Source organism: Ooceraea biroi, chromosome 12, assembly GCF_003672135.1.
Source record: "Ooceraea biroi isolate clonal line C1 chromosome 12, Obir_v5.4, whole genome shotgun sequence".
In the NCBI taxonomy this organism is placed as follows: domain Eukaryota; kingdom Metazoa; phylum Arthropoda; class Insecta; order Hymenoptera; family Formicidae; genus Ooceraea; species Ooceraea biroi.
In genome coordinates, this window is record NC_039517.1 from 6,297,122 (window position 1) to 6,310,289 (window position 13,168).

Here is a 13,168-nt window from a genome sequence, read left to right on the forward strand (position 1 = left end):
AAAAACTGTTGCCAGGAGTAACTAGCGTATTAAATACGAGAATACGGACGGGGCGCGTATGTAGCGATATAGAGGTACTTTTAGCTTATTTTTGAAAAATGCGTTTTCAGAATATGACCTTATCATATATGGTTGAATTGTCGTTAAATATGCTTGAAGTTTTGCTGAAAGATAAATTTTTAAATTTTCAAAAATTGTGGAGGGGAAAAGGAATTTCGAAAAATATGACATTTTCGAAAAATCTGATATAAAGTACATTAGAATCCATAAAACTTTTACTTGAAACTTTTTCTTATATGTTTTATTGTTTCGACGGTATTCGCTAAGAAATATAAAACCCGATTTTTTTCAAGAGGGTGTTTCACCCCCTTAATGGCAAAACGGGCCGATATAAAAAAATATGTATCTCATATTTTGACCTAGACAACAACATATTCAAAGCTTATCAAAATCGGCGTGTGACACTTGGGTAGTGTTACTTGTAAGATTGAAGTCGCTGCTCGGATTGCGTTCGGTTCTCTTCAGTTGCGATCTTATCGTCATTATCGTCGTCGTCGCGGCGAGTCGTTGATGAAGCAATTGAACTGTCTTACAGATCGTGCGAATTTCCGAGACCAAGGAGGGCTTCTTAGATCTGAACGATCTGGAACGGGGACTCGCGAGAATGCGGAGCGAGGGCGTTGCGCAAATGATCGGATGCTTCAGCGCTGCCAGTTGCATAACCGGGGTTTTGGCAGATGATGTCGCGACGACCCTCCTGCTGCATCAATACGGCGCGCTCAGTGTGTGGGATTACACCACTGCAGGTAACGATCGTGGTGGACACGAGCGATGAAAGAGAACCGGTTGCGAGCTGATACGATCCAAACGCGATCGGCCGCTGCCGCCACGTGAGCGACTCCGAAAAACGAAAGCAAACGGCTAATTAATTGGCGAGTTAATTAATTGCCACGACACAAAAACCGGATATAGCTCATATACATATCCTGTTAATCTCGCGGAACAGTTCAGCAATCGAATTTTCTCTCGAGCTCGGGCAAATTGCGCGTTCCGCCGCGCGCGTGTCATGCACCACGCTCGTAAATAACGTAAATGTTGTTACAATGAAGATAAGTCGAATATTATTATCGATGACATAATGCTCTTTATGTAAGCGTTCTCGCGTTACGTAAGGGACCGCGATAGACAGTTCGGCATCGGACTACAGCCACTCGCGGCGAGACAACGGGTCGTATTTTATTTCGATTTTATTACCGCATTAATCACCGTATTTATTACCGCACTTTCAGCGCCGTACATTCAGATCGACATGAATCCCCATTTACCTGGGGTCGGCGAGACCGCGGTGCACAAGGACGCCATTATCTTCGCGGGTCACAAGTTCATCGGAGGGGTGCAGTCGCCCGGCGTCCTCGTGGCCAAACGGTGGCTGTTGCGAGAGGACGTCGAGGCGGAGGACATGAGGGACTCCCATCGTTATCATCGCGATCCTGAGCTGCGGGAGGAGAGCGGGACCGGCGCCGTGGTCGAGAGCATCAGATGCGGACTGGCGGCTCAGCTGAAGGAAAATGTCACGCCGAGGGCGATCGTCGCCCGGCAGGATAAGATTTCTAGGTGAGCGATCGCGCTCCACCACGGCCGCGCTCTGCAGGAGCCGGTTACATGATCAACCGACCGACGAAACGCGGCGATCGCCGTGGATTACGTAAGGCGCCGCGCGCATTTTTTCACCCCGTCCAGGAAACGAGTGCGATCGTTTCGAATAATTTCTCGCCGCGAATGTCTTCCTGTTTACGTACGCCAGATTCATAGAAAGCGCCGGGGCGCACTTGATGCTCTCTTTATAATACGCGCCAATCATGATTCTCTTTTAAGTTAAAGTGTGTGTGTTTAGTTGAAAACTGGAAAATTTGCAAGAAGATAATTATAAATGTTGTAATTTCATACATAATTGCGATAATGTTATAACTATTATATGTTAATGGTGCTAACTGAATGTTAAAATCTAATGTTAATCTTGCCGATAAAACCGCTTATCGGTTATCTTTATCTTCGTATAATTACATTATACAGTGATAGTTTAACATAATATTAATAATTATCGCTTTTTGCTTCAGACAAGTCTTAGCTCACGTGCGCACAATCCCGGAACTGATCCTACTTGGCAGCTCGTCGCAGAACGTGAAGCGACTGCCGATCTTTTCGTTTATGGTGCGCCATCCTCGCGGCACGTTCCTCCATCATAACTTCGTCTGTGCCGTTCTGAACGACGTCTTCGGCATTCAGGCGCGAGGAGGATGCGCGTGCACGGGTCGTTACGCTCATGATCTCATGGGGATCGACCGGGAACTCGCAAAGGAGTACGAGAGCATCCTTCTGGAAGGGTATATACATTATTAATTTTGTGGCCATCAACCTTGGTTCAGCATAATTTCCCAAGTAGACGATCACTTACTCACCGTTTGATTTTAGACAACGCAACGGCACCGAAGAAACCACCGCGGAGGGACTCAGGCCAGGCTTCGCTAGGCTGTCTTTTCCCTACTTCATGAGCGAGACGGAAGTCGCCTTCGTGCTGGAAGCTCTCAAGATGGTAGCCACCGAGGGTTGGAAGCTATTACCACAATACGTGCTGAATCCCGACACTGGCGAATGGCGGCACCATACCAACAGCGTCTTCAAGGAGCGCAAATGGTTGGGTTCGATCAGATACACGGACGGCAAGATGAACGCCACGGAGCGGCGCGTTTCCGGCTCCGGTGTCTTCCCGCAGAGTTACGGAGATTGCCTGCAAACCGCGCGGAACATCTTCAATCGCGCGCGCAAAATGGCACAGCGCTACCCGCTGCAGATCGACAAGAGTTTCAACTTTATGTGCAAGCGCATGGAAGCGCTGCGCTGGTTCATGCTGCCGAGCGAGGCGCAAGACCTCCTTCTGGGCAACTCGCAGAACGTCAAGCAGGATGTGCCGTTCAACCCGCTGCTGGCCTGGAACAGGTACAATCACACGCACGCCGCCGCCAACTGCCACGACAGTCTGGTGAACTGTCTGGCAAACGGCATCAGACGGCTGAACAGCGACATTCCACGAACCGGCAACTCGCTGATGTCGGCAAGTTCTCCGAGACACCGAAGCTTGCCAGCGCTGAGTAGCGTCAGGCGTACCCTGGCGGCTACAACGGAACTGAACCAACCATCATCATCGAGCAACAGCGAGGAGGAGAGTCCGGGTCAGAACGAGCACGGCAATCTCTTGGGAGGGCATCGATCGCCCGCCACGTGCCCAAACTCGCCGATGCCAGTCAGGTTCGCAGTGGGCGAGGCTGTGACCTCCTCGATGCTGGGATCGATATCCCGCACGGAGACTCGACAGAAAGAGCAGAGGGAGCTTGATGCGATCAATGCTGGTCGCACGAGGTGCAATTCCTTGGGTAGCACCACTGATGAGTGCAATACTGCGAGTAATCGCGTCGGTGCGCCATCAGCGGCCTCGCCAATCCCGCCTCTTCCTTTGAGTCCGCAAACTTTGACCAGTTTGGGACTGAGCACGTCGAATAGCACGTCGAGGCATAGGCGTCATCACTGCAGCTGCAGCAGCCAGACGGATCTGAATTCGCTGGACTTGGACTCCGCCAGTCCGAGTCACTCGATTTCCTCCTTGAGCTACAACCACAATCCGGCGTCACCGCCTTCGTCGTATTCATCGACCAGCGATTATACCGAGAGGCTGATAGGCGGCGGCAGATCGTCACCTATTTCTGTGAACATTTGTCAGCGTTCCGAAGACGACCTGAGCGCGTACGTAAAAGAAGTGACCAAGGAACTAGCGACGGAGATCAAGTCGGAGATCCGCGAGGTCATTTCTAAGGTGGACGATGCCCTGTCGGAGACCAACACGTCGGAGAGTACGCCACAACATCATTCGCGAGCGCACAGCATGATTAATCAAACATTCGTGGAGGATAAGCATCAATTGAGGCATGACTCGTTTACGGCCAGCGACATCGCCGAGTACCTGATGGAATTCTCGAAGGAAATGGCGAGCGAAGTGAAGTCCGAGATAAGGTATTTCATTATTGCTACTAAATATATTAAAAGTTGAAAAGTTACGACATGATAAAAATAATTTTCATTTCATAAATAATTTTAATTCCATTAATACAAATCACTGTGCGGTTTACATATTAAATTTATATGAATTTTTCAACAGGTGCATGGTGAATGCCGTTGACGGGCTTCACAGGTACTCGCCGGACGCCTCGACCTCGGACGTGTCTTCGAACGGATGCGGCTCGCCTGATCGCGGGAGAGTCGTGTTTCCCTCGTCAACATCACCGCGTCTCTCCACCTCCAAGAAGAGTGGCCCTATCGAGATCACCAGCAAGGTCGGTGAGTTGTCGCAGCAGGAGAGCAAGATGTCCAGCGAGTGTTCCTCGGACGAGACGGTGATTTATGTAATGAAGCCATCCGAGAACGAGCAGATAGTTCGTGGTCGCTCGAAGACAGAAGACGAAGAGGTGGAGAACGACGTGGACGATTACGTGGACGACGACTCGCAGGAGGGACGCGGCGGCCTTGACATCGGCGACGCCCGGAAGATCCTGCCGAAGATCTATTCAGCCGTGAACTCTGTCAGCTCTCAGGATAGCGGGATAAATTTATCTTTCCACGAGAGTGACAAATCGATCGACTCATTGGACCTGAAACGCAGTAGCAGCGCCGAGTCCAATTCCACCAACAGTTACGGTCGGAAACCGCGAACAACATCGATGGTGAGCTTGTCCACCAAGAGCGGCAGCAAACAGCAGACGCGTCAGAGCGACAATCTTTCGGAGGACGAAGAATGTCCGGGCGACTTGAGAGAGGAGGACGACGACGATCAGGAGAAGTTTGAAGACAGCGATTCCAGACTCGAGTTCCCGCGAACGCAATGGCACTGCCCGCCGAAGAACATCTGGAAACCTTCGGTGGAGGCTATGCAGGAGTTCGACATGATTCGGGACAACGACAAGGTCCTGGTTTGTCTGTCGGCGAACGGCAAGGACTCGCTGTCCCTTTTACACACTCTGCATCAGTACAGATTTTATGCCCGATCGAAGGGGATCGACTTTGAGATCGGTGCGGCTACTATTGACGGGAGTGGTTCCGATCCCCTAGAGCTGATGACTTACCTGAAGACCCTGGACGTTCCCTACTTTTACGAAGAACGAGTGACCGACTCGAGTAACGCCAACGTCGAGAATGTATTAGACGCCAGCGTGGCTAACGGGACCTGTAGTTTCTGTGATAGATCCGTCAGGACGCAGTTGTACTCCCTGGCGAAGCGAAATAGATACAACGTGCTGGCGCTTGGTCAACACCTGGACGATCTCACGGAGAGTTTTCTCATTTCCGTGTTCCACGGCGGCATACTGAAGACCATGAAGGCGCACTACTATATACGCCGAGAGGATCTCAGGGTTATCAGGCCGTTTATCTACGTGCGGGAGAAAGCGCTGAGGCAGTTCACAGAGAGCAAGAAGCTGCCAGTCGCGCAGGAATCGCGAACGCCGCATTTAGCAGAGGTAAAATCGGCGTGCATCTTCGAAATCAAAATAAAACTTGTTCAAAGAAATAACCAAATTTTCTTCGCTATTTTGTGTATGTTGTAAATATATCGGCCTTTTCATATAATTATTAAAAAAATATATTCAAATAATGCTATATAATTTCCGACAATTCTTTATCGATTCTTCCTTCCATTGCAGAAACAGAATAAAAGGAAAGAACTGCTGCTGCAACAGGAACGTTCGTATCCCCGACTACACTGGTCCGTACGGACAGCTCTACGACCCTTGATAACTGGCTGCGGGCAAATCACTGATTTCGACTTGGCTTGCGGCGGTAACAACAGCAGCAACATCGCCAGCCCGAACAGCAGCACCAGCAGCAGCATAAGCAGCACCTGCAGCAGCAGCAACAGCAACACCAGTAATCAACAGAAGCGACACCGGAGGACCAAGACGAACGCACCCTCGTCACAGCAAGCCGACGAGAACAACGAGACCGACGAGGAACCCATACTCTGAGGAGGGCCCAACGCGAGATGGGATCCCGATCGTTCCGCGATCTCATCCTCGCGTCCCCGTCGCAGATGTCCGATTTCGACGTTCGCCCTGAGAAAAAGACGACTGCGCTTTGCGGCTGCCAAAGCCAACGATTCGAAATGTGCTGAGCACGGCAACTGAGCGATGGTTGGCAGTGGCATTTAAGACACGACTTCGCGAAGGGACTCACTTTGAGGATCGCTCGTGTTTCCAAACGTGTTGCTCACATGATGCATCTTCCGCGAGATCTTGGCGTGCGATGTACTCATGTCTTGCGAGTGGCTGGAGCGCGTAAAGCGCGCCTCCTTGATGAAGACATTCTGATGAAGACATTCTCGGTTGAGCGAGAGATTTGCTGGCGTGACACGCTCGCGGTGAGCGACTGTCAGAGCTGCCACGAAGTGAGAAATGACGTCTAGGATCCAGTCAACGATCTCGGATACGGCAAGTCGCTTTCCGCAGCTTCACGGACGGTTTTCCGAAGGAGAAAAGAATGTGCAGCCGACAGAATGATGCTTACTTAAACAGTGATCGCGTAGGGACTGCGTGAGTTTTCTCTTTTGTCTTTTCTCGACGAGCAAGGCGCTTGCTCGTGAATAGTTGAGCGTATCGACAACTGGCCGTGCGATTAGCCTGCTTCGCATGGAAGTACGATGAACGATCGATCGACCGAACAACAGACAACAAAACCGCCGACGGTGCGGCATGTTGTTGAGCTGTCACGTCGATCGTGCGTTACATCGTTCGCATGAAGAACGGATTGTCGCCGCACGTGTATGCGGTTAAGTAACTTGGTACGCTTGAGAGACGCGCCGAAGCGATAGCGACTTAATACTTGAAACAAATATGTTATAATGTTATAATGTTACGTATGCTACGAGCGAAGCAGTCATGCGGCGAGGAGGACTTCCCGCGGAAGTCGGAACCTCGTGCGCTCCCGCGGAAAAGGACTGACACCGAGTATATACATATATATACCTTTTTTACATGCATATACATATGTTTGATTTGATATTCGACCGCCTTTTTGGCACTGCTCTAAGATTAAAGATCATTCGATCGCGCTCGACAGAAACGTTTTACAAGCGATCAGCTTCCTCGGATGAGTCCTTTTCTAACGGCGCTTTCAACGATACTCTCGATCCTCTCGGTGACACACGACTCGACGACGGACCCATTTTTTGCGGTCAAAAAATGCGTTCTTCGGATGGAGGTTCATCGGGAAGACGTTGATCTGCGGAACATTATCTCGTGAGTGAATTGAAACGACGACACATCGTCGTCATCGGTTGGTCCACCTTCGGAACGGCCGATCAAATCATTTCATCTCGGCGATCCAGAGGTTTTGACGAATCCTCGCCTGCATGAACTTTGACTTGAAGAGAAAGAAGCATTCACGCACGCACACCATGCGTAAAGGATTAACGCATATCCAGATACATGCGCTTCTCGCGAATAAAGTGTCAAGACATTGGAGACTGCCTGAATATTTTCAAAGACGACCGAGAGGTCCATTAAGACGTGTCCATTAAAAAAATTGACTAGGGGACGCCTGAAAAATGACGACTTTTTATTTTCCGCCCTGCGATGCGACGAATACGAGAAGCTTGCAGCAAAAAAGATTAATTCGAGAGTTTCTTAGAGAAGACAAGCTTCTCGTATCTATCGGACAGATATTCGGACGGTGGTCTCCGATGTTTTTAAGATGAAAAACGAAGGCTCTCTCCTCTTAGCTGGCACATGACGCGATGACACAATAAAATCACGCTTCTTCTTCACGACCGTAACGTCAGTTATCCGCGACGCGATTCGCGCTGCGATCGATGAGCTAAGCTTCGATGCCAGAAATAATGACGACGGATGATGAACGAGTTGTAGACAAGAGTCGGGTCACAGTGGCGGTTTACTTAATAACGTGATGGATCGTTGCACGATAAATCGATAAAAAATATCAATCAGATAAAACGAGACGGGTATATCTTTGCGTACAGAAAGCTAAAGAAGACAGACACATCTTCAAGCATGGAGGATTCACTTAAACTTTTTGCACCTCTGTCGAAGATGTATTCACCAAAATGTTCTGACCAGAGAAATGTCTAAAACTCGGTCTCGATTGCATAATTTGCGTAATTTCGAATTAACTGTACGGTCGCAGATCTTTTCCAGGCTACTGTACTATCTAGATCAGCGCGAACAATCCAATTAATTCAAATTATCGTTGACCAAGGTTGATGTATAATGACACACGTAACGTTGTATGGAAAGGATTCCTGCGTGATTTATTCTGTAGGATACTTTAGGCTCGACGACATGAATAACATGGGAGGATAGGTGACGTTACATCGAGAAGGAAGCGCAATGTAATCGGACCATGTGAATGCCGATCGAGAGGATCAGCCGGATGTCGTAAGAGGATGGTCCAAGAGGAAAATGTCTTGACACCGGTCAAGACTCGCGGTCAGGACGTCCGATAAAATAGTCCGTAAGCCGATAGGCACTGATCGCTAAGACGATCATGATACTTATAGCAGCAGTCTTACGTTGTTTACTTCTTCTCTCATGTTCGGCTGTTGTACGCTCGCTAATCGTTAGGATTGTAAGTAACGTTTAAGACTTGTACGTAGGTATCGCATGTAAAACAACCGTACGCAACGTAGACGATGATCGTGTAAGGTAATACGTACGTACGTACCGTTCGTGTCGTACTAAGTTTTTTAAAAGTGCTCGTTCGTTCGTTCATTTGTTCGTTCGTTCATTCGTTCATCGTTGTATCGTGGACGCGGGAAAGCGGAAGTAACAACCAAAATGTGTGTGCGATAAGCGAGGAGGAAGTCTTGATCTATACGAATCTTTGCGAATAGATATTCTCATATTTTCCGAGAGTTACGAAAGGGACATTGTTACTGTAAAGATATGTAAGTTTATTTATCGCTAATAAAAATGAACGTTTAAGAAAAAAAATATATAAAGTGTCATGCTCTTTTTATACCTTTTATTAATTATAAATTATTAATTATAATTTTATTAATTATATACAGGGTGTCCCGGGTTTTAACCGACAAACTGCGGGAGCATATTCTACTAGTGAAAATAAGAAAAAATTCTTATATCGAGTTTGCTTAGAAATGCCTTATTACAAAGTTATAAACCAATATTGAAAAGAAATATGAGATAAGTAACAACGGATTTTTTCACAAAAATAAAAATTATCTACGCAATGATTTAGTGACGCATTTCAAAATGTTGTCCTTGCACATCGATACAAGCTAGACATCGACGTAGTACAGAATTTGTTACGGTACGACATTCCTGAAAATTTGGTTGCATCTCAGTAACTGAATTAGTAATTCGTTGCTTTAAATCTATCTGGTACTCTCCTGTTAGGAAATCTACGTTGATACTCTCGTACGGCAGCTCGTGCATTTCCGTCACAGAATCCGTACACGAAATGAATATCAGTGTATTCCTCATTTGAAAACACTTTTGGCATTCTGATAGTAATAGTGAACATGAATACATGTGAATACACGTAACATAAACATCTTCGACCTTCCAAATTCTACACTATGTTCCGTTGTTACTTATCTCATATTTCTTTTCAATATTGGTTTATAACTTTGTAATAAAGCATTTCTAAGCAAACTCGATATAAGAATTTTTTCTTATTTCCACTAGTAGAATATGCTCCCGCAGTTTGTCGGTTAAAACCCGGGACACCCTGTATAAGTGCATCGAATGTTTTTCAGGTGAGATAAATAGTAATCTCTGGATAATTTTATCTTGAAATTCTTTGGAAGAGCGTAACGCGCGCGAATGCATAAAATGGAAAAATATTTCTTGGAAAAATTATTTATTAAAGCGAGAAAGAATACAGTTTCAGATGCTAATCCCGCGGATCAGTATTATGCAAAAAGTCACGGCAATTTATGGCCTCGTAATGAATGATAACATCGTAATCTTACCTCGTTGTGAGAAACTGCTGCGCATTATTCACCGAGGGTGCCTCACGATAACGCAGAACACGTGGAGGAATTAAACAGCGCAAGATGTTTTTTAGCGATTTATTAAATCCTTTAAAATATTTGAAACAGCGTGCGGCTTTGTTATTGGCGTAACAGTGATATATTCGTTTAAGGTACGTAATACGAGGCCCGAGGAGAGCAAAGCGAGCAAGGACCGGCACAAGATTCGCTCGCCAGTCGATCTAGACTTTAGTCGGATGATTTTGAAATTGCGGCTGTCGTCGTGCGCAGGAGAATCGTGCGGAATCCATCGATTCGACAATTTTACGCAAATCATCGGGTATTGAGACGAGCGACGAGCGATCTTCCGGCCTCCCTTTCCCTTCTCGTTCGCTCGGCGATCGCGGCGTCGCGACGCGCGGCACCGGCGCCGATCCGTCGATCGGAATCGCGGGCGCGCCTGTCCCTCTTAAAGATTACTTTAGATGGAATATAACGTTATATCTAGTGTGTGTTAGACGAGAGTAAAATCGAGAAAAAGTCCACATACTTACGAGACGGAATGCATTACGATCTAGTCGATCTTACACCTTAGGATCGCCCAAGTGCGGCGCCAAGAGAGAGAGACTCGGATCAAAGATAGCCGCGCCGCCTCTGATGTCGAAGCGATAGGCTCGAGAATACGAAGTGCGAAATGAATAATTTATCTCGGCTAGATTAACTGCGCCAGGCCGCGCTTAACGCTCGCGTTGTGTCGCGAGTAACATCAGCGGCCACGATGCGGCTTCTCTATCCGAGACTTTGCTTTCATCGAGACGAGACATCGTAGCCGACCGAATGATTTATCCATCGTTTTAGCAAGCTCATGGCGCATCGCCAGAAACGCTTATCGCCGTCCGGCGCGGCAAAATCACGACGATTCGTCACGCCGACTGCTCTGCCCCGTAATTAACCTGCGGTCAGTTATCAGTGACTCGTTAAGCGTGCCAAGAAAACGTTCCTCGCGATTCTCGTATTTCATTTTCGCACTCGTTCGAATCACGCTGCAGCCTGAGTTATCACTTGATCTAGTAGTGCGAGATCGACCTGTCTTTTCCTTTTTTTTTCCCAACGAATCTGGTGTTCGACGAGTTTAGCTTTAAAGTTGCGTGGTGTTGACATTCGTGTGGAGTTATTTTCATTATTACTGAAGTTTCATCTGTAAGAGTCGTGTTGCACATTTATCAGCAGGCGGCTGACGGCCTTATCACATAAACGATCTCGCGATCTATGAACTCCGTGACTGATTTATCGCGAATCCTCCGATCGAGCGGACTAATCGCGTATATGACTCCTTTAGCATATATCAAGAATGCAAATTTGTGCTGTACTCGCGATCATTTGCGGATGGTGGTGTAGCTCGGTGCAGATCTTTTTTTTATTCTATTCACAATGCGCATAGCGAGACGTTCGCGTTCCAGCGTTAAAATCGATTCGAAATCTGAGAAGAAGAGTGAGAACTAATGAAACGCAGACGGGTCGTCGAAGTTAAAGTTGAGCCTCGTCCCGTTTGTCAAGTGCAATCGCACGCAATTCGAATTGCAAACGCGAGAGAAAGGATAATTCACGAAATTGCGATCGCACATCGTTTTCGCCCTGCTCGTATCGATCTGGCTTATCTAACAAAGAGATGAGAGTAAACGCGATCTTAGAAGAGCGGAGATTGCAGATCGTCTTCGTCGTCTTCTTCGTCTTCGTCGATGCCCGGCTCGCCGAGGGCATGAACAAATTCTGAAATTACGAAAAGTTGAAAACAACAATTAACAGCGTACAATTTTTTGAGATCCCTCCTAACGAAGACAGATTCAATGTCATACGTATTAATTTTTATTTACGTATTTTAATACGTATTTATCTTAATTTAATGTCAGGTATTAATCATCTTGCATTGATATACTAGCAAGGAAATAATATAGATATGAGTTTCTCTAGAATATCTTTTAAATATAGCTTTCATATTTCTCGCAAGAATTACATGCTCTCTCTGTTTCAAGTATGAGTCTATCGATCATCTTAAGGATGAAGCGTACTCGGGAACAGGAATTGAAATCTCTTTCATTCCAGCTTATCCTGCGTTTTCTAGGTTTTTGCGAAACCGTTCCATAGTGATACGAAACAAAAGGAATCTTACCATAGAAATCGATTCGGCCATCCCCGTCCACGTCCACTTCCTTAATCATATCCTCGACTGAAAGCAAAACGAAAGCAGCTTACATCGCGCTTCTCCGTTTTTTCCGCGGAATTATTGAACCAAATGATTTGTTGCTACAATTACATAAAAATGATCTAATCTAATTTGAAAACTTGTATCGAGATGGATATTTCATTGATCCAGATGTCGCATATTACTGTCGCCAATAATTGAAATTGAATGAAAAATTATACTATCGTATCAACATATTGTACGATATTTTAAGTGCAATTTCTAAAAAGCATGATAAATTTAATGGGAATGTAAACGAATATTCTTATCATAGTTTCTGGCACGAAGGGGCGCATAAACTCTTACCCGCAGTAATTTAGCTAATATATTTTTGCCGCGTGCATTCAGCAGGGATAAATTCGTATCACGCGTGCTGGAAACCTGATGCCGAGAAAGATATTGCCGATATACCCGCATTATTTCCACTAGAATTTATCGCTACGAAAAGGAATGAAGACGGCATTACGGTACAACGATGGTATTCGAAGACTTCTCTCGAAATGCTTTTTCGAAATTTCCAAAATTTATTTTTATCAATAAATAATTTAATTACTTATTATAAGCAATCTCTCTTATCAACATTATCGCGGGTTTTATATTTAAAAATGATATCTGTCCGTGTAATTCCAATGTAATTATTCCAATGTAATTATTCGACAGTAATATGTAACGTAACATGTGTAATATAGCAAATCGTAACATAGTTTATAAACTATAATTCTACAAATTACGACGATTGTTCGGTGAACTTCGTGATTTAGCTTTAAACTGATTGCGGCCAATCAAGAAACTTCTGTTGATCGTCCGGCCGTCCGAGATTATCAAATCAATTATCAACTAATGTAAACAAAATTTCACAAACATATGCTACGTTCTAC

The 13,168-nt window shown here is 46.1% G+C and overlaps 2 protein-coding genes across 5 annotated transcripts in view; one reads left to right on the plus strand and one right to left on the minus strand.

Moving 5' to 3' along the window:
• Positions 1-9,047, plus strand: part of LOC105280534 — a 54,150-nt gene extending 45,103 nt beyond the window's left edge. Inside the window, exons 4-9 of the mRNA XM_011341146.3 lie at positions 596-806; positions 1,290-1,614; positions 2,118-2,384; positions 2,473-4,065; positions 4,211-5,564; positions 5,748-9,047. Coding sequence (XP_011339448.2) covers positions 596-806; positions 1,290-1,614; positions 2,118-2,384; positions 2,473-4,065; positions 4,211-5,564; positions 5,748-6,068 — 4,071 coding nt within the window. The 3' untranslated portion in view covers positions 6,069-9,047. The remainder of the gene's footprint in view (positions 1-595; positions 807-1,289; positions 1,615-2,117; positions 2,385-2,472; positions 4,066-4,210; positions 5,565-5,747) is intronic.
• A 1,086-nt stretch (positions 9,048-10,133) lies between these two features.
• Positions 10,134-13,168, minus strand: part of LOC105280538 (calmodulin) — a 55,087-nt gene continuing 52,052 nt past the window's right edge. For all 4 annotated transcript variants that reach the window (XM_011341153.1, XM_011341155.3, XM_026974133.1 and 1 more), the window contains exons 6-7: positions 12,219-12,275; positions 10,134-11,818 (exon numbers count right to left, since the gene is read on the minus strand). In XM_011341153.1, coding sequence (XP_011339455.1) covers positions 11,736-11,818; positions 12,219-12,275 — 140 coding nt within the window. In that variant the 3' untranslated portion in view covers positions 10,134-11,735. The remainder of the gene's footprint in view (positions 11,819-12,218; positions 12,276-13,168) is intronic.